General features: G+C 35.0%; 1 protein-coding gene across 17 annotated transcripts in view; it reads right to left on the bottom strand.

The window, feature by feature from the left end:
* CFAP299 (cilia and flagella associated protein 299) overlaps nt 1–20988 on the bottom strand; it is a 625333-nt gene that overhangs the window by 116681 nt on the left and 487664 nt on the right. For 16 of the 17 annotated variants that reach the window (XM_077882640.1, XM_077882642.1, XM_077882650.1 and 13 more), the window contains one exon: nt 7762–7904. In XM_077882640.1, coding sequence (XP_077738766.1) covers nt 7762–7904 — 143 coding nt within the window. Of the gene's footprint in view, nt 1–143; nt 544–7761; nt 7905–20988 lie in introns of those variants that run through there. The other variant, XR_013371133.1, reaches the window with a different exon arrangement.

Here is a 20988-nt window from a genome sequence, read left to right as displayed (position 1 = left end):
TAGGTACTATTAGTTCTAGTATACTTGTTTTATATAGACAGGGAGGAGGAGGTGCATCTGAATATAGCTTTGGGGACCTCTCCTCTCCATCCTTGAGTTTTCCATGAGAGATAGTACTTAATGTTTAGCTTGGGATAAAGAGAAACTGAAATGAGTTAAGTACTGGAAAATTAAATTTATTTGTATAAGAATCCCAAATAAATATTACAAAAATTATGTGAACCACAGTTCAGAGGATATGAATAGCTTCTAAAAGTATCCTGGGACATAACTGAGGTTCAACAAATCAGGGCCAATTTTTCCCTAAAGACTTTTAGGCCGAAACCACAATGAAAGGCCACTTTTAGAGTTCTGTCCAGAGCTCTTCCACACACAAAGCTGTGGGACACTGTAATTCTTACTCATGGTGACTGAAAATAAAAGCCTGGTTAAGTACAAAGGGCTGTTTTCTGCCAAGCTCCACGAGAGGAGGAAGTGGCAAGGGTGGATACAGGGTGGCTGAAATTCCCGTCTTAACTGTGGATAGCAGGATTGCTTCAAGTTCTGAAAAACAATCCTAAATTAGGTCTTGTTAAGTCAGATACACATCTGCGAAAGAAATACACAACCTGACAATGACTAGATACGGATTTGAGACCGAAGGGGAAAATGATAGCTTTTCATAACAAAGTCCTAGAGTAAAGTCATGTATTGATTTTTAAAAATCATAGTATTGAGGGTTCCACAGATCTCTCTTTGGTCCTAGGTTTCTAGTTGTGAATGCAGATGTATCTGTGGATAGCTCTGGGTTAAGCGAACTAACGTCTCTATGATGCACATTCTTTGATTTAAGAATGCGAAAAAAAATCCGTAAGCCATAAGGCAGTTGTAAAGAGTAAGTGAAATAATGAATATAAATTATTTAGCTCAGTGCCTTGTACACATAGATGCTCAGCTGATTTTTATCAGCATCATAATTATCTCAGACTTTGACTCAGTAGTATGGAGCCACCTGAGAGAGCCCCAGGGCTGAAATTAAACTCACCCAGTGGTAGAACAACAGAGAGCCTGACTGGGCTAATGGTAAATATAACTTCTAACATCTGAGATAGTAATTTAGGCTAGTAGTCAGAAATTCAAATGCTTGGGAGAACGCAGGAGATACTCTAAATGAGTGACCTGAGGGGAACGGTGCAGATGCCTTTATGTGTGAACGGTCAAGGCTATATCTATGTTAATCTGGTGAGAACATACCCCATCTCAGGAGGCAGTTTTATTTAATTCCAAATCACGGTTGCAATGAGAGAATGCAGGCTCAGTGTGGGAAGATTTTATTAGTTTTAAAGAGAATCTGCAAATCCAATATATTTTATGCGACATTTCCTGTTTCTAAAGCACTGACATAATTTTTTAAATACATAGTGTAGGTCAAACAAAACATGTCTGCAGCCAGACATAACTAACTGGTGATCCCTGGTCTACAGTTTCTTACATCATGCCTATCTAAGATTAATATTGGTTCTAAAGATCAGGATGGGATTGAACTTTTGAGGACAAATAGAACAGATCTATCATCTATCTATCTATCTATCTATCTATCTATCTATCTAATTGAGCCATAAACACGAGCCACATATGTCATTGTAAATTTTCTAGCAGCCACACTAAAGAAAAGTTTTTAAAAAATGAAAATAATTTTAATAATATATTTCAAAATAATTTTACAATATATTATAATATATGTAAATATAATACTATATTTCATTTAATCATATCATTTAACCATATATCCAACATATCATTTTAGCGTGTCATTAATGCAAGTTTGTTAATAACATAGTTAATATTTTTATGATAAATCTTCAAAATCAGGTATTTGTTTTATACTTTTAGCATATCTTAATTCAGAGTTAATCACATTTAAAGTGCTTAACAGCCACATGTGTCTAGTGGCTACTCCACTGGACAACACAGGTCTACAGTATGCTTTTCAAATTTTAATATGCATAATAAAATTTTGCAGATCATATTAAAAGCCAATTCTGATTCACTGGTTGGGTTAGAGCCTGAGATGCTTTACTGCTGGTGCTACTGGTCCAGGACCACACTTTGAATATCAAGGAGCTGGCAGCTACCAGAATCCTTTTTCATCCAAAGTATTCCTTCTCTGGCAAATTCAGCAAATATCTGTTGAAGAGACTAAACTGATATTCTACTAATTAGTTACCATATTTATATTAATATAAATAACAATATTAATAATCTTAAAATAGGCAATATATTACATACTTCTTGCAGAAGAACTGAGTCATTTACTCCTTTTTCTTTTAAATTTGAGAACCAGACGCTTTCATAAGAACCCACTTAAGCACAGGATAAGCACAACTTTACATTCTAACTTCAGAAGTTTGGCATGTTAAACATTTTAATAAAACAGACAATGGGATTGCAAGGGAAATTTGATAATAATATCTCAAAGCTTTAGCATTTAGGGGCATTCCTTGGTCAAGGGTATGAATATTTCATAGACTCTCCAAAGAGAAACATGAAGAAAACCTTGCATTTCCTCCTGACCAGTTTACTTGAGGGATAGGTGGAGCTCTATAGGCAGACTTCAGATCTTTGTGGAAATGATATGGATACATAAATATGGAAATGTAAGCCACTAGACATGGGGCAGGACATAACTCAAGGATTCTGTGTAGTGCAATCCCACTCAGGCTACAAAAACTTTAAAATTCAGAATAGTGTTCTAGAGGTGAGCAGTGAATTACAATTTCTAAGGACTTGTTCTTACTCATCATGGTTTCTCTACTGTGGACTTTTGCAAGTGGCTCACTCTATGTTCTCCTCTCTCAGATTGCATTAATGCATCTTGAATCTATTTCACTAAGTTGTGGTAGGTAAGTGTGCACTCCCTGCCCTGCAACGTGCCATTCGCTTGTAAGGTATTCACATATACTGACAGGAGGGTTCTGAATCTTAAACACATGGTCAGGATGGAGTCTGACCTGACAAGACATCAAGTTCTCAGAGCTCTCTCTTCTGTTGTATTTCATAATAGTCATAGCTGTCAATATTTCTGTTTTCCACAGTTTCTATTTTCCACAAGACAAGATTCCAATCACAGAAATAATATCTCTTCCTATACAGAATAGAATAGTATGTCAAAAGGTAAGTGAATCTTTGATTTTAAAGTCTTTGTTTTAGTTCTGAATAGAACTAAGTATGGAAATCTATATTCCAAAGATATTCCCCCTCACCCCCGGTGCAACTGTTTAGTTATTTATTGGTGTGAAATCACTTGAGTGAAAAATCTGAAGTTTGATTCTGATGGATGGCTTAAGTTAAACTCATGTGGTAAAAATCATCCAGTGGAATTATCAGAATAGAGCAACTTTGTTTAAAAGTTCAGAAATGACCTGGCATCCATGAGAAAAAAAAATGATAAAACTCACTAATTAGGAAACTTACACAATATTATTAAAAGAAGTTTTAGAAGGTGTAAATAAGTAAATAAATGGAAGACTGAATATCATAAAGATGCCAGTTAATTGTACATTGATCATAACTCAAAAGCAAGTCCAATCAAAATTACAGCTTTTTTGTGTGTGTGAATTTCACAAGCTGACTCTAAAATTTATATTTTGGAGTAAAGGACACGCATGGTGTAGATGCTTCTGAAGAAGAACTGCCTTTATTTCAAAAACTATTACTAAAATATACCAAATGAGCAAGATTATATTATTTCACGGAAAGACCACTAAAACTAGAGAATGATCCTAGAAATAAACTGTACATAAAATGTACAGAGCCTAACTTAAGACACAAATGGTATTGTATACACAGGAGAGAAGATAGTGAACTTTCCAGTAAGTGCTCTAGGACAAATTATTAGTCATACAGGAAAACAATAATAAAAAGTGGACCGTTACCCAATCATCACATACAATGTTTAATCTTGGTAGGTTAAAGATATAAAATAAAAATCAAAACTATACTCTATAATAGGACAATATCTTTTTGCCCTACATAAAGGTAGGGTTTGGTGAAACAAAACACAAAAAATGCAAATCTTGGATGAAAAGATTAGTAAAACGTATTAATCCATCAAAACTTCTGACTTCTGACTATCAAAGTCAATCTAACAGAAGCGAAAAGAGAAATACACATGGGAAGATATTTTTCAATACATACAAGAGACAAATGATTAATCAGTGTTCAAAACATAAAAATAATTCACAATCTATAAGAAAAGGAAGAATAACCAATAGAAAAGATGAAGAAAAGTCTTAATAGATAATTCACAGAAAGGAAATATGAAAAACCAATGAAAGATGCCCAACCTAATTAGTAGTTTAGAGAAATGAAAGTTAAAAACCACAATGAGAGATCATTCATAACTCACAACAGTGGGGAAAAATGTTGAGTAGAGAATTTACATAGAACTTCTGGTGGATACAAATTGGCAGAAACACTTTGAAAACAATTTGGCATTATCTGTGTACTCTTTTGTTCTTTTGGCTTTGCATTTTTTCCACAAATTTAGGGAAGTAATCAAATATTTATCTTTCTTCCTGCACTGAATTCAATTTTAGGGTAACCAAATTAAGTGATGAGGAAAAGTTATTCCCTATGGAAGAATTCTAGTTGAAAAATGCAGAATGAATGATAGAATTAGAGAATTACCATTACACAACCCTTAGTAAAAATATTTAGGTAGCTTTCGTTATTGTATGCTAAAACCATTTGGGTGAAACAATGGGGAACTTTATAGTGGAGTGATCAAACTGACACCATCTGAACTCACAGATCAAGCTTACAGAGTTTCACATTTTAAATATTATTACCTAAAAAGAAAAAAACTGAAAATTATTTCATCAAGCCATTTTACAGGAAGTAGAAGGATAGAGGTAGGATGTAAAACAACAGCGTGAGAGTCATCAGTCACATTGAGAATATGAGCCATTTCTTGGGATAAATGACATAGTTTCTCTAACAAATCAACAGTACAAAAATATTAAAAAGAAGGAAGGTATTGTTTTATAAGAAAAGAATTACAAAAGATAGAATAAGAAAACACAATATTATTTGGATTTTGATATGGTGAGATCAACTGTGAAAAGATAACTTTAAGACATTCAATGAAATATGAATAAGGACCAATCAGATATTAGAGGATATTAAGGAATTATTTGTTGGGTATGATAATGTCATGTTTTTTTCTGCTAAAGTGTCATCAGATAAAGATTCATACTGAAATATTAGTATGAACAATTCATACAGGTGAAAGGACACATCTTACGTTTGCTTTAATATAAACAAAGATGTTAAGGTTATAGAATATGGTATTTTTATTAAATTATCAGTTGTTGAGTGGTGGTAGAGAGGAAGAGGTCTAGGATGACATCTGGATTTTGCTTTGAGTTCCAAGGGCAGTGCCATTTGCCGAGATGGAAGATACAGAAGCAAGAACAAACTACAGAGGTTAAAATGAGTTTAATTTTGAAAATAAGTTTTAGGTCCTACTGGGATACACAGAACGTTCTCTAAAGTAAACAGTAGGATAATGGAATATGCAATAAAAAGAGAGATCTGTGTTAAGGTTGCAGCTGTGAAGAACAACTCCCCTCTAAGAAAATGATCAAATCACCCAGGAAAATATATATGATAAGAAAAGGAGTCTAAGGATGAACTCTGATGAATGCCAATGTGTATGAAAAAACAAGGGGGGAGAGTTCAATAAGGGATTCTGAAAAGAAAAAAGAGTTATTTGAATAGTTTCGAGAAGACATAATTATTCAGCATAATGATTAATCAACATTAATCAAATACTATAAGGAAGTTCAGTAAGAGAAGAACTGAAAATAATCTATGGGATTTCGAAGTTGGCAGTACCTGGTGATGTTAGCAGGAGTCAATCCATTTGAATAATGGTGGCACAGAATAATTACCATGGGTTAGCGCCTACATGAGAAGTGAGAATTGGAGACACACTATTTGGAGGAGCTTAGCTGAAAACCAAAAGAGAGGCAGTGGAAGAGTTGTAATGCAAAGGAGATTTCCTTTTTTTTTTTTTCTTTCTTTTTTTTTTTTAATAGAAATGGTTTCAGCATGTTTAGAGGCAAGATAAAGGAGTCAGTTGAGGGAGTAAGTTTGAGAATTTTTAAAAACGGGGAACAGATGAAGTATAGCTTCAGTGGAAAGTTGGATCGAAAGCATGAAAAACAAGTTGAATAAATTAGTTCTAAATAGAACAAGTAGTTATTTTTTTCTCTGAATCTCTAAAAAATTTGTGAGACTAGATGTATGTATAAACGGAATATTTCACTTGGTAAGAATGCACTATTAATTGTTTTTCAAGATATAAATTTATTTCTAAAAGCAGAGGGTGTAGCCACCTAAGGTCAGACCTATGTTGTTTCAGAAATGCCACCAGAAAAAATTCCAACTCATTCTTTAAAAAAAAAAAGAAAAGATTTTATTTATTTATTCATAAGAGACACACAGAGAGAGGCAGAGACATAGGCAGAGGGAGAAGCAGGCTTCCCAGGACTTGATCTGGGGGTTCTGGGATCATGATCTGAGCAAAAAGCAGATGCCCAAACATTGAGTCCCTCAGGTGCCCCCCAAATCATTCTTATGTCATATATTCCCTCATGGTTCTTGAGGAATTGTAGGTCTTGCTGAGTTGGAAGAATGTATACTGGTTTGCAGCAAATTGGCCCTCTGAGAGATAGGCTAATGGATGAGATAGCATGGTGGTGTACCAAGTAGCAGAAGTCATATTCTGAACATGGATGGTGGGCCCAGGGGCTGATGGCTGCCAGAATGGAATCATTACTGAAGTTAATCAGAAGGGCACTACAAGGAGAATGCAGGCTAATGAGGAAGTCTGTTTGATCGACAAAGAGACAGATCAGTTGGTAGTTTCTATGTTTAGACTCAATGTAATCTGTGAAATGTGAGGCAAATCATATATTGAGAGGAATCAGTCTCAAGAGTTGATGATAAAGATCTTGAGGAAGTGATGAAACTTAAGAATATTTTAAGAATATTTTTGGATATCCACACCTTAGTGAAATTTCCTAAAATTTCCTCCAGCAGAACCCAGGAATTCAGTTACAGGTGCAGGAAAAAAAAAAAAAAAGTGTCTATCAATTTACCTTTGAAGTTAGCAGGATAGATACAGCCAAAATACAAAAAGAGATTATTACAGAGAGAAGTTAAATGACATGCCATGCATCTAGGTGGGATATGTGACCTCCAGAAGAAGGGGTAAGGGGTCAATAATAAAAAGAATGATGGGTGGGAAGGAATTCCAGAATAGGCCAGTGATGAGAGTAAATGAGGGCAAGCTCATCAAAGGCTTGTACATTGGTTGGTGGCCAAAAAAAGGGGGGGGAGGAGAATGTGTTAGGTGGACAGTTCTTGAGGCTGCTAAGAAGACCAGGTCCACGCAGACCAAGTCCCAATCTCATTGCAAAAGCCTTATGAGATTAGCCATTTTTAGGTTCTACTTGGCATTTAAAAGGAATGTCACTGAGAATTTACTTACCTCATCTCTGAAAAGTTCTCTTCCTTAGACTGTTAACAGAAAAAGTGCATCTACCTTCATTTCCAATCTAAATTTAAAAATTTTTTTATTCAAGCTACTCTTACATATATATAATATATATATTGCACTCTAAGCATGACGTAGAACAGAAAGTAAGAATCTTTTATCATACCTCTCTGGAGCTTGTTCTCTTACTGAGGGTGTGAGAAGTACATACAATTTACCTCATATCCGTAGGTTTTGGAAGAAGTCTTCTTTTTCCACTAAAATAAACTTCAAAATCTTCGATCTTTAGCCTGTGGGCATAGTCAATGTATCCTGACACCTCCTGCCCATGAGAATTTCTATCACGAATAAAGATCACAGTCTGGTAGCACAAACACAAAAAAAGATGGGGAATGGAAAGAGCAAGTGAATAAAAGTCATTTGAATATATTGCATATGATAATAAAAAGTACAGTTTTTGAGTGTTAACTATGCCAGACCCTACTCTAAGTGCTTTACACTTCATCACTCTCACCATGATTCCATAAAGTAGGTATGATTATTTACTCCTGACAAGTGAAAAAATTCATAAAAAGTTAGCTGCACATGCATATAATGTGCATTTACAGTAGTTTTATGTGATAATATCAATAAATAACTTACAGAGGCCTTCCAAAGGGCAGACATTATTTTAAGTGTTTGTAGTACATTAATTCATTTCCTTTTCTCCCAATCCTATTGTCTTCCCTTTGTCATAATTTCTGTAATAATAAAACTAAGGAACAGAGAGGTTGGATACCTCACTCATGGTCTCACCCCTACTAATGGAAAAACCGAGATTAAAACCTAGGCTCATATGTTTGTCTTTCTAATCACTACATCATTTTGCCATCTCAACTCCTATGTGTTTTCTATTATAGAGATGTAAATTGGTCCCTTTTCATTACCACGAGAGTCAAAAAATATCTTGATAAAATTAAAACCTTTCTATAAATTAAAGTCACCTTAAAAATTAAGTCCATAGGTGAAAATAAATAGCAAGTACATATTTCTCATTCACATTAATTCCTGCACAAATATCATCATGTGCCTACTACATGTTAGGCACCATCATAGGTGCTGAGGATATAAGAAAGTAAATATTCTGGCCTCTCAGAATGTATGCTCTGGTGAGGGGAGACAGGTGACACATGAAAAGGAAAAATAAAATACTTCCAGTGAATGATAAATGCCACAAAGCAAAGAACATGGTTGATTAGAGAATGAATTGTTGGTAGTGAAGCCTACTTTCAGTAATCAGAAAAGACCTTGAGGAAGTCATTTTAAAACAAGACTTAAAGCATGAAGGGTGAGAAAAAGCTGGCATTTACGGAAAGATCTAGAAAAGGAGACTATCACTGAAGGGAACAGCTGGCACCATGGCCTGTAAGTGAAAATAAACTCATGTAAATGAAAGAACTGTCTTTTCTCTATCAAGCCCATAAGTTCTAAGAACAAGACAAAGCAGACAAACAAAAAACTTATTGTAACTGGAAAGGTTATTCATGTCTTTATTTCCAGATCTAGTTCCAAGTACAGAATTTCATGGCAAATTTCTACATCTGGAAGAAACCGTCAACAAGCCTTCCTTTTCCTCTCCAGCAATCACTAGATGGTTACTTGTTGGGTGTCTGTGTAGCCAATTACAGGAAGCACTAGCATGGGTTACCATAGCAGAGCTTCCAAAAAGGTGAACTGAGAGAGTGGAAAGAATTCTTTTCTCTGCTGCACCTGAGAAAACATATCACTTGCAGTTTCCCTACTGAAAAACAGAAGAACAAGCCACAAGGTACTGTTAGTTGCTATTTTGCTAAATTGCATCCTTCTGCCTCCTGTGGTTGTTTGGCACTGGGTGCTGAGGCTACTGTGCCGAGAAGGATTCTGAAGCATGCCCTTGGCTTAAGGAGGGTAAGTGTGGTGATAGATTGGTACCATTTCCCATAGATATGGATCAAGGAGCTAGCATTGGTATTTTTGTGCTCAATCTTCATAGACTTAATTTTTGATCCTTCTTATTTCTACCACATAACTCCAAGTTAAATGCCTATAGATTTCTCCATGATTTCAGCTACATGGTTCTTAGCTTTTCTAGCAAATTCTAAATGGACAGTAACTCAGAGACTTCTTGAGATTCTTACACTACTAAACCCATACCAAATACTGCTATTCTTGCTTAATCAAGACCATGTGCTAGAACTATCAATGTTTTATATGAAGTCCTAAAGGTACTTGAAATCTTTATACCATCAAGACTGCTTCTGATGCTAAGGCAAATAATGCAGGCATACACATACAGAGGAAAAGGTCCGAAATAAGTCCTCTAATTTTAAAATGGAACTTTCTTTTTAAATATTTTTATTTATTTACTTACTTTTTAAAGAAAGAAAGAAAGAGAGAGAGAGAGCTGGGGAGGGCAGCAGTGGGGGGAGAAGGACTCTTAAGCAGACCCCGTGCTGAGCACAAAGCCAGCACAGGACTCGATCTCATCACCCTGAGATTATGACCTCAGCTGAAACCAAGAGTTGGACACTTAGCTGACTGAGATACTCAGGCATTCCTAAAATGGAATTCTATTAACAGGAAAAGAATGAAAAACCCTCCTCTGTCTGCCTCTCTTTGTCTCTCTCTTTAAATGAAATGGACCAGCCTTATTTTTTTTCAGCAGAATGGCATAGCAAATATCATAACTGATCTTTGTTGTGAAAACAAAAACAAAGTCTTTTTAAAAAGATTTTATTTATTTATTTGAGAGAAAGAGAGAGAGAGAGAGAGAGAGAGAACAAGCAGACGGAGCTGCAGGCAGAGGGACAGGGAAAAGCAGACTCCCCACTGAGCAGGAAGCCCAACTCAGGGCTTGATCCCAGGACCCTGGGATCATGACCTGAGCCGAAGGCAGACCCTTAACTAACTGAGCCATCCAGGTGCCCCAACAAAAACAAATTCTGGATAAAATCTAAAAAAGCAACTTGTAATATGCACTGATGTATTGTCAAGAAAATGAGGAATACTTAGAGTCTAAAAACTAAGTGAAAGCAGTTTCCCAGATTTCCCAGAAAGGAAAGCAGAGTACTAGAGCCATGTCTGTCCTGCAGGCATATGCTCAACCCCAGGGAATCTCAGCAAGGATTTCATGATCTTGGGAATTGGAGGTGACAGGAGATAAGATCCAGCCTTCTAGGTAGACAGAGTAATAGGATTTACTGCCTTAACATAGGGCGGAGGAATCAAAAAAGTTTGAAAACAATCTTTAATGTGTCCAGAGAAAAGAAGGATGATTCCAGAATTATAAACCCACGGAAAATATCTTTGTAGTGAGCAAAATAAAGACATTCTCAGATCAAGAAATGAGAGAGACTTGGCTGACAAAAGACTCTTACTCAAAGAAATCCTAGAGGATGGACAGTTGACCCTTAAACAACATGGGTTTGAACTACACAGTTCCACTTACATGTGGATATACTTAAAAAAATACAGTACAGTACTGTAAATGTATTTTCTCTTTCTTACGATTTCCTTAATAATATTTTCTTTAGCTTGCTTTAGTGTAAGAATGCAGTATATAATACACATAACACATAAAATGTGTTAGTTGACCATTTATGTTCTTTAGTAAGGTTTCCAGTCAACAAATAGGCTATTAGTTGTTAAGTTTCACTATTTTACATTATCGTATAAAGCCTTCCCATGTGGGTTAAAGCCCATTGTCTATAGGAATCTGAGTAAATCACTTCAAATATCACTTCTCTAGCCTTCTGAAAGTGAAGCGAATGCTCTGTGATTTTTGTAAGTCTAGGTGTTTTCTGAAGCTAGTCAGGCCAAACTGAGTATGACTGGGGGTTCCTTCAGATTCACTGTATGTCCTTGGGTGGGTTTTTCAAGCTCTTAACTCCTTTCTATATTCATAAATCCTATGCAAAATTTAGCAAGTTTCTATGTAGGTTCCTGCAAAATTTAGCAAGTTTCTATGAAACCGAACTGAATGCCTCCAAAACAAACAAACAAACAAACAAACAAAACCAAAATAAACAAGAGACCAAAATCCTGCTTGGACCCAAGCATTTAGTTAGCTAAGCCTTCTTGTAGGCTCTCCTTTCTTCCTGTTTCTCCTTCAGCTCCGTAGAGCAATAAAATAATCTCTTCTGTTTTGCATGGAATCGCTCAGTTCATAGTCAGACCTACCTTCTGCCCTATGCATCTAATTTGTAAGCAACATGCAAATACAGTTTCATTTTCAATGGGGAGATTCTAGTGATCATTTTATCTATAATTCCTTTTATTTTCAATAGACACAAATTACTTCACTGACATCTTTTCAAGTGTGGCTACATAGGTGTAAAAGTATATTGTAAAAGACTGTTTAGTAAATTTTTTTTTAAATGCTAAAATAAAAAAATTCCTAATGAACAACATGCTTCATGAAATTATTTAAAAAAATTGATTAGACCTCTTAATGTGTGGTAATTGGTGATAGACTGTCAGGAAATTACAACTCAACATTTAACTTTAGAAATCCATCATTATAAAAACAGTGTAGGTGACAGAAAAAATAATGAAACAGAAGACATAAGAGGTAGTTGTAAAGTATTTGATGGCTGGTTGAAATCTTACTGTCTTATTTTTTATTATGTGGATTGTTCAAGAACTAGAATTCAGTTAACCGACACTCTTGATTAATAAATTTAATGTTTTCATTTATCAAATGTATATTTTCTTCTAAAGTGAATACTAACTACCCCTGATATTAATACTACTAGATATCGTTTATTAAGAAGGCAGTATGTTCTGAGCAAAATATTAAAGCTTTATATTCATTATCTTATTTAATTCTCTCAAAAATGTGTAATGGTTAGATAGCATTATGATCCTCATTTTGTAAATGTAGTATTGAGAATAACTGCCTTAAGCTAGAGAATGGGGCACCCCCCTCACATCCTTCATGGGAAGAGTGCCTTCCCATGAAGTCCATGTTTTTTTGCCACTCTATAATGGACACACGGACTAGGATCCAAAGGTTGGCCCTGCCATCTACTTACTTTGTGATACTGATACATTAGTTATCATTTGTGAGATTCAGTTTCTTTTATTATAAAATGAGCATAATGCCTGCTTCTCAGGGTTGCTGTGTGAATTGAGACTATTCTTGCTAAGCACTTAACAATGCCTGGCACACTGTAAACATCCAGTGAATATTATCTATTGCTTTTAAAAATTTGTATTATTACTGTCACTATTGCATTTATATTATGTTAAAGAGTTTTATCAGTTCCTTAGGGATAAGGAAATGGAATACTCCTATCAGAATTCCATTGCCTGGGTGTGTATAATTATGTTGCTGGACAGGGTTCAATTCATTTGTTATGTTCAGCATTCTCAGTTAAAACTTTGGATCTATTCTGAAGTTAAATTTTAAACAATTTTTCCAGGTATTATTGTATACATACAGTTTGGGCCCAACTGACAATAAAGTAATGATTCTGGCATCCAGAATGGGCAGAAGAGACTAAGAGAGCCCTTTGAAGAATTAGGTTTATTTCAGCTTGAGTATGAAATATTTTAGTAATGGCAAACTTTCTTATGTGAACTCCTGTATTGTTTTACTAGGAATTATAAAATGTTATAAATAATTGTTTTAAGTTTCTCTAACAACACTTTCTTTTTCTTAAAAAAGCACAGCTTTATCAAGATACCCTTCATAGAACATAAAAATTCCCTCACGTTTTAACTGTACAGTTCAATGATTTTTAGTAAACTTGCAGAGCCATGCAACACAATCCAGTTTTAGAATACTTTTATCACCCTAAAGAGATCCCTTGTGCTCATTTGCAGTCATCTCTGTTCCCATCCCCAGCCCCGGCAACCACTAATCTACTTTCTGCCTCTACAGATTTGCCTTTTCTGGATTTTTCATATAAATGGCATCATACAATATATGGTCTTTTTCATTATAATAACATTTTTTTATCATAGTTAATTTCCCAAGAGATACATGAAAACTATAAAGACTCCTTTAAATTATGATGTTATGTTTAGAAAAAGGCAGACTTCCAAAATGCTCATTGTCCTTAGATAAAACCTTTTAATCCTCTCTAGAATAAGTCAAAGGATAACCAACCTAAGTACTTCAGTATCAAATGATATTCATTTGAAGCCATGAATATTGGTTTACAGTTATTTGCAACCTAAGCAGAAAACACTAGTTTTTGTAACAACAACAAAAACCTAAGGACAAGCCATTGATAAATATTAAGATACAAGTATTCCTGATATTGAGGCAGTGGTTCAGACACCAAAGAAAATGTGGAATCTGAGATTTTACTGGGATGGTCTCTGACCTCAATTGTGAACCAATGTTAGTTTAGAAGACTTATGGAATGTCTAGTTAGGGCCTCATTACCTCTCATATGTTGAGAAAAGATGAATTAAAGTACAATTTAGACCATTAATATATCATTTGGATCTTTGGCTGCTTGTCTTTTCCCAGAAGTGCATTAAAGTACAAATTCATAAACTTGTTATGAGTTGAGTATGTGTTGCCTGATTTTTCTTGCCAAACACTAATGAAGAGACATAAACTTGATACATTGAAATGGGAATTTTTCAACAGTGAAGCCAAAGTCGCTTGAAAAAAAAAAAGCGTAGTAAGCAATATGTTTCTAAAACTGAAATATCCATATCAGGGAATGAGAGCTGTCAAACAAGCTAAGTTCTTGTGCTACCCCTCTGAGACTGTCAGTGTGCTCCCTGACAGAAACAAATGAAGAAAGAATTTTTATCTCCTATAATTTTGGAATACTTTCATAAATCATTAGTTTTAGGGAATATTCTTTTCCTTTCAGAAGAGAAATGATAGTGCAAATGGAGTCTAAGTTCTGACAATTTTTTGTAGTGTCTCAAAATGTGTCACTTCTCTAAAAGCAAGTTACTTTCTGAAATTCTTTATGCTAATAATTATTTTAAAATCTATATCCTTTGATTCAATTGCAATTAGACACATATCTTTTAACTTACACACACAATTCTCAGGATTATGTTTAAGAAAGTTCTTTGTCCTTCCTATTGAAGGCTTAGAACCAGTATACTTTTCCTTCCTCATCCTGTTGGCCAAAGCAGGTCACAGGCTAGCCCAGATTCAAAAGGCAGGGGATGACTTCCCTTGAAGGGAAGAGCTGCAAAAATGTCATTGCAAAAGGGCATGGATAAAGGACAAAGTAGAGAATTGTGGTTCTTTTTCAATATACAGTTACTTACCTTAAAGAAATTAGGAGTTTTGCAAGTGGCTGGTTTGTTCATTTTGTAATAGTTGGGGATTTGATTTCTGAGGGCAATCATGAACTAATAACTTTTTTCTCTCCCAGTTTATAAAATACATCCATATCTGAAAGGGCCTTTTTGCAGTGAAGTTAAGAATAATTTAAGGGGAAAAAAAGAATATTTAGGAATATCTGGTCTCACTGTTAAGTATCCAAAATGATCTGGAGATTTTAGTAGATGAAACTAATATTGAAAGTATATATAGCCCCTAAATACTGAAAGGAGAAAAGAAAATTATTATATTTTATATAAACTTATAAATACTTTAAAAAATCCAAGACAGCTAACTAAAAAACTTCTAAGACTACCCATTAAGTTGATCCAATTCAAAACATCTATACCAAAAAAAATACCATAGTTTAACACTGGCAATAATCTACTAGCTACTATAGTAGATATATTTATTTCAATATTCAATATTTATTTATATTATGCTTTTCATTATTTATTTAAATTATGCTTTTAAAAAATTATAACATTCCTCCAAGCATTTTTTACAATTTCTTTCTAAAATAATAATAAAAACTAAATAAAGGGGCTACACTGCTGAAGGAAAGTTATGATTATTAAATAAATGTGTTGAAATTCTAAGCAAAATACCAATGGGGTATTTTTGACTACTTAAAATTTTACCTTGAAGAATAATTGGTTATAACTATCTAAGATAATTTTTAAAAGGAAGAATCAACAGCAGAACTTGCACTACACGTTCTAAAATCTTGTTTTCAAACATGCCACTCTGACCTCTGTGTCCTGTGTTTTTAGCTCACATACTCTGGAAGCCCCAATTTAACAATGCTTTCAGATCTTTGGAGCTGCTAATTCATTAAACTGCCATGTTATACTGTTTATTGGCCTCTTTATAACTCACTTTATTATTTATCCAGCTTAGATTCCACAGTGCAGCATCATAATTGTAACATTTCAAAATGTCTGTCCTTATACATTTCTTTAAAACAAGTTACTTTCTGAAATTCTTTATGCTGATAATTATTTTAAAATTTTATATCATTTCATTCAATTGCAATTAGATACATATCTTTTCACTTATACACGATTCATATTCGTTCAAATTCCTGCACACATCCTTCTGTTACACTCACTGAAAAAAATTCCAACATTGTTTCAAGCCAACTTTCCTTTTATTCTGTTTTTGCATTAGCAACAACTGTGTTTGGCTAGGGAAAAACAAAATTAAGATGACTAATCTTACAAATATTTATGATTATGAACTCAACTGGATCTATAGCCCTTGCATATTAATTGTCTATGATATGCTTTTCCTTCATCCTGTACTCATTTTTTTATATCACCTTTCCTTAAACTTTCAACTATATCCTTTCTCACACTCAATAATTCTGTCTTCAATGATTGAAGCAATCAGACCAGCGCAACCTCATCTTCCTTCCAACAAATCAATCTATGCATCTTTGTGTGGATCTGTGTTCTTCCTTTTCTCCTGTTTTAGGAGTCGGAGTATTTGGGTTTCTATCCAAGGCCAGCCTCTTCTTTTATGTATTGAACCACACTTCCTCTCTTGTTACTCCTGAATCACTGATGTTTTACTTTCTGTAAGATTGCTACTATTGACATATAAACATGTTGTATTATCTACTATTTGAAAAAGAAACAGCTAGTTACAGTCCCAAGTTTTTATTTTTCTTTACAATTCTTGTTAGATTACAGTCTTTTTTTTCCCCCCTGGAGCATTCTGATACATAGTTCTGTCTCTCACATCTACTATTCCATCTGCCAAATCCAATGGTCAATTCTCATTTACTTGAACTTCCTGCAGCATTTGACATAATTATTCACTTTCTTTTTTCTTAACACTTTGTTTCATCTGGTTTCAGTGACATCATATATTTTCTTTTGCTTCATCAATCTTTTCCTCACTGGCTCTTTTTTTTTTCTTCTGATGTCTAAGTTTTGCAGCTCTTTAAGGCTCAATCCTCATCTTTGTCATATTCACTCATGAATTAGTTTTGTCCAGTTCCACAGATTTAAGTATCAGTTCTTATTCTTTCATGAACTTTTGATTCATTTGGGTAACTTTTATCAAAATCTTTATCTCCGGCCTCAGAGTTTCCCTGAATTTCAACATTTTATGTGTTATTGTCTACTACATCATTTTAACTGGATGTCGTAGCAAATCTGCTTATAATTATGCCTGCTACAAAAGCAAAGAGCTTTGCCATCAAAACATATATTCCTCTGAATCAACTCGGATTTCTCTTCTACCCACATCTAATCAATCACCAAATTCTCTCGATTATACCTCTAAGATATATCTCAAGCTATGCCTTTGCTTTCTTTTGACCACTGCCAACATTGAATAAGACGTTTGAAATAACAAGCTTACTGTTTCCCTGCTGACCTGTTATAACCACTTTCCCTGACACTATTTCTTCTTCACTCTAACTACTTTCAAAATTATCCCAGAATTTCCTCTCTAAAGCAGACATAGGAATATATTTCTCCTTGTTTTATTAGTTATTTGAAGTTATGAAGCACAACCTCTTTACTATTGTAGATTGTCCACTATTTGATGGCAAATCACCATTCCAGGACCACTCTCACTTCCCCCTTTCATGTAAACCTTTTTGTGTAAGATATTTGCTTAATATCACACTTACTATTTATTTGTAATTAATAATGCATTTATGTATTTTCTAAGACTCAAATTCTACCTCAAAACTTATCTAGAAATACAGTTCATCTTCATCACTCCTCCTTAATCTTGGTAACTATTCCTCAGAAGAACCTCATTTAACTTTTTTTTAGCTGTTTCTAAATAACATATTAATAATGATATTCCTAACTTTTTTTATCTACTTCCTATTGTGGAAGATGATGATCTATCTCTATTACTTGTCTCCATTTTCCCTCTCAAACCACTTCTAAACTTTTCTTCTATCCAGCCCCTCAATAGAGCAATATCATAATTTTAGGTTAAGTGATTATGTAGTGTTTACGAGTTTAGTACCATTTAAACATCACCACAACCGAGTCAAGAAATGTATTCCCCCAGCTATGATTACTTTCCTTTCTTCAACAACTTTTTATTTCCTAGAAGGTTAACTAACTGCCTTGGCTTCCCACACCTGAAGTTTTCTATGAACCTATCTATTATTGTTAATCCACTCCAAAATTTTCAACAGAATTACCACCATCTCTTCAAAGCATTCATAATCTGTCAGTTTTTATTTTTCTTAGAGATGTATCTTTGGGAGTTCAGTCTTCTTTTACCTATGCTTAATTCTCTCTAGGCTTCCACTAGAATTAATTATCATTTTTGGAAATTTTCTTCAGTGTTATCTTAGGAATTTACTCTGCTTCTCACATGAGCTCCCATAACAGCTTTTAAAATATTTCTATTTTGTATCTACTACTTTATATTATAGTTTTTAGGTCCTTACAGGCTGGAGAGTGTATCTAACTCTGTATACTTCCTATCTCTCCTAGTGCAACCAAAATGGTTTTGAAATTGAGGCTACTAACTGAAGTTCAGCAAGACTTCAGGTGTTATTCATTTAATTTTGCCTCACAGAAAGTGTCACCATGTGACAAAATAATAATAGTGCTAAAAGCTAATTTTTCATGAGTGTGTACTATGTGCCAAGGTTTTCATTCATTTTTGATCCTAACAAATTTTCATAATATAAAGACAATTATTAATACTATTTTATAGATAAGAAAATTGACGTGCCAGGAGGTGTTTGGGCCTAGGCTCATATGGTTAGTGTGTCATCAGAATTCCAACAGAAAACAATGGCAACATTTGTTTAATTAATGTTTAATAACACGGGGACTAATCGACGATGCACAGAGTCACCTCAAGGGATATTGCATGTAGTTGGGGCTACTAGTGGTGAAACTGACACCATCCCTGCCACCAGCATTCTCCTTATCCTACCAAGTGGGAGAGTTTACCAGAATCCCAAATAGAGAGAGGCATATACAGATTGAGAGCATCCTGGAGAAGAGAAGAGACCTTATTATGTCAAGTGGCATAGACAGCTGTAGGAAATCTTGCAGAAGGAGGGCGAAGCTAATAAATCCTTCCTGCTCAAGCTTCATATTGGCTAACTTAAATTGGGAACAGATCCCTGTTACCATGCATGTATGCCCATAGAAGCAGCCTCCCTGGGTAGAGAGTAGAGTGGTGAAAAATGGAAGAGAATCTGAAGTAGCAAAACAAAGGTACTAGGAATGGTAGTGATAATGCTGGGATTTGTGCCCAAGTATGTGGCTATGAAGCCCAAGCTCTTACTACTGTGCTGTGTTTGTGGGGTGGAGGGAAGGAAGGGAGGTTCAGCTTTCATTTCAGATTCCAGAAACAAAGTGATTCATATGAACAAAGGAATTCTTCTTTCCTTTTCAAAATGAAAGTTGTTGGGACATCCCTCTTGCAAGGAGAATACAATTGCTTAGGAGAAGAAGAGAAATCTTGGAACCTAACAGAAAAATGACTGTAACACTGCATGGGCAAGCCGGTAAGGCACTTAGCACATTGCAGAGTGCATTGCTTTGTTTGGCTCAGAGGGCTTCAGGCAAGCCAAGACTAAGCAACCAGAAATAAGAAAGGCCGGGATCCCTGGGTGGCGCAGCGGTTTAGCGCCTGCCTTTGGCCCAGGGCGCGATCCTGGAGGCCCAGGATGGAATCCCACATCGGGCTCCTGGTGCATGGAGCCTGCTTCTCCCTCTGCCTGTGTCTCTGCCTCTCTCTCTCTCTCTCTCTCTCTCTCTCTCTCTCTGTGTGTGTGACTATCATAAATAAATAAAAAATTAAAAAAAAAAAAAAAAAGAAAGGCCATCCCAGTGGAATAATAGCATCCCTGCAACATACAACAGAGGACAGGACCAAGCTAGCGTAGAGTCTCATCAATTAACAAGAACTAGTTATGGGTTAAAACCACTTCCTTAGTAATGGGCAACTATATATTAATATCTGAATCCATTAGTCTTTACAATTGATTATGAATTGCAGTAAATTATCATTCTCATTATAAACTGAATTTTGTCAATCTCAAGAAATACTTTCATTGTCTCCATACAGTTCCCAATTTTTAAAAACACTCATTTATGTCTTCTAATACAGACTTCTGAATTGAGTAAATCATACTAGAGGGAGAGGGGCTAATTCAAATACACTTATTGAGAGACCAGTGTGTGCCGGGTGCTGTCCTCGGTGCTGGAGATATAATAGTGAACAAAATAAGATCCTGACCTCATGGAGTTCATAGTCTAGTGAAGAAGACAAACAGCTTCTCCATCTGGAAATCTGGAATAAACTTCCTCTCCTTTGCCATCTGAACATTTTTCTTCTATCCTTCGAAACTCATGTTGGAAGATTTTGTGGGACAAATCCTCTATCATGCAGTGTTGCCAGACAAGCCATTTCTTATCTCTTCCCTAAATGCTCACACTGTATCTTATTGGTCTCTTGAGTGATTTGTCCCCCTACTAGATTGTGAGCTGCTTGTGATCAGGGATGCTTACATGTATCTTGGTTCCTCCACAATCAAGCCTCACACCCAGCAAAGAAAACATACAATAATGATTATTGATTAAATGCATAAATGTACAAAGGAAAATAAATAATAAAAATATCTTTCTTCTATTCACTTTCTATATGTTAACCTCAAAACAGGCATGAATTATCTGCATGCTTGATGGTAAATGTATTAACAGTCACACTTTGTTGATAATCCTCTATGTGACAGGGGCTTTACTTATATTTATGCTAAGTAAGTTGGTTGTTTCTATTTCCATTTTTTAATCATATAAGGAAAACATTAAATATTTTGCCCAAGGATTCACAGCTAGTTAGTGGATGAGTTAGAGTTTTGGATGATGGTATATTAACTCACATGTTTGCTCTACAATATTATCAGTCTGCATTCCAGCAAGCATGGGAGAATGTCTCAAAATTGTGAATTGTTGCTGTGATAATGAGTACATTCTCTAGGAGGATGTTTTCAACCCTACATATAAATTAAAAACACAGTGGGGTTATGAAAACTCACACTACCCTGCTTTCTCTTCTAGACTGTGCAAGATCTAAAGAATTGACTCAAATTCTTACTTCACTTTCTTTGCTTAATCACTGGGAG

The sequence above is a fragment of the Canis aureus genome, chromosome 33 (genome assembly GCF_053574225.1).
Source record: "Canis aureus isolate CA01 chromosome 33, VMU_Caureus_v.1.0, whole genome shotgun sequence".
NCBI classification, from domain to species: domain Eukaryota; kingdom Metazoa; phylum Chordata; class Mammalia; order Carnivora; family Canidae; genus Canis; species Canis aureus.
Note: the sequence above shows the minus strand (reverse complement) of the source record. Positions and strands in the feature narration are given on the sequence as shown.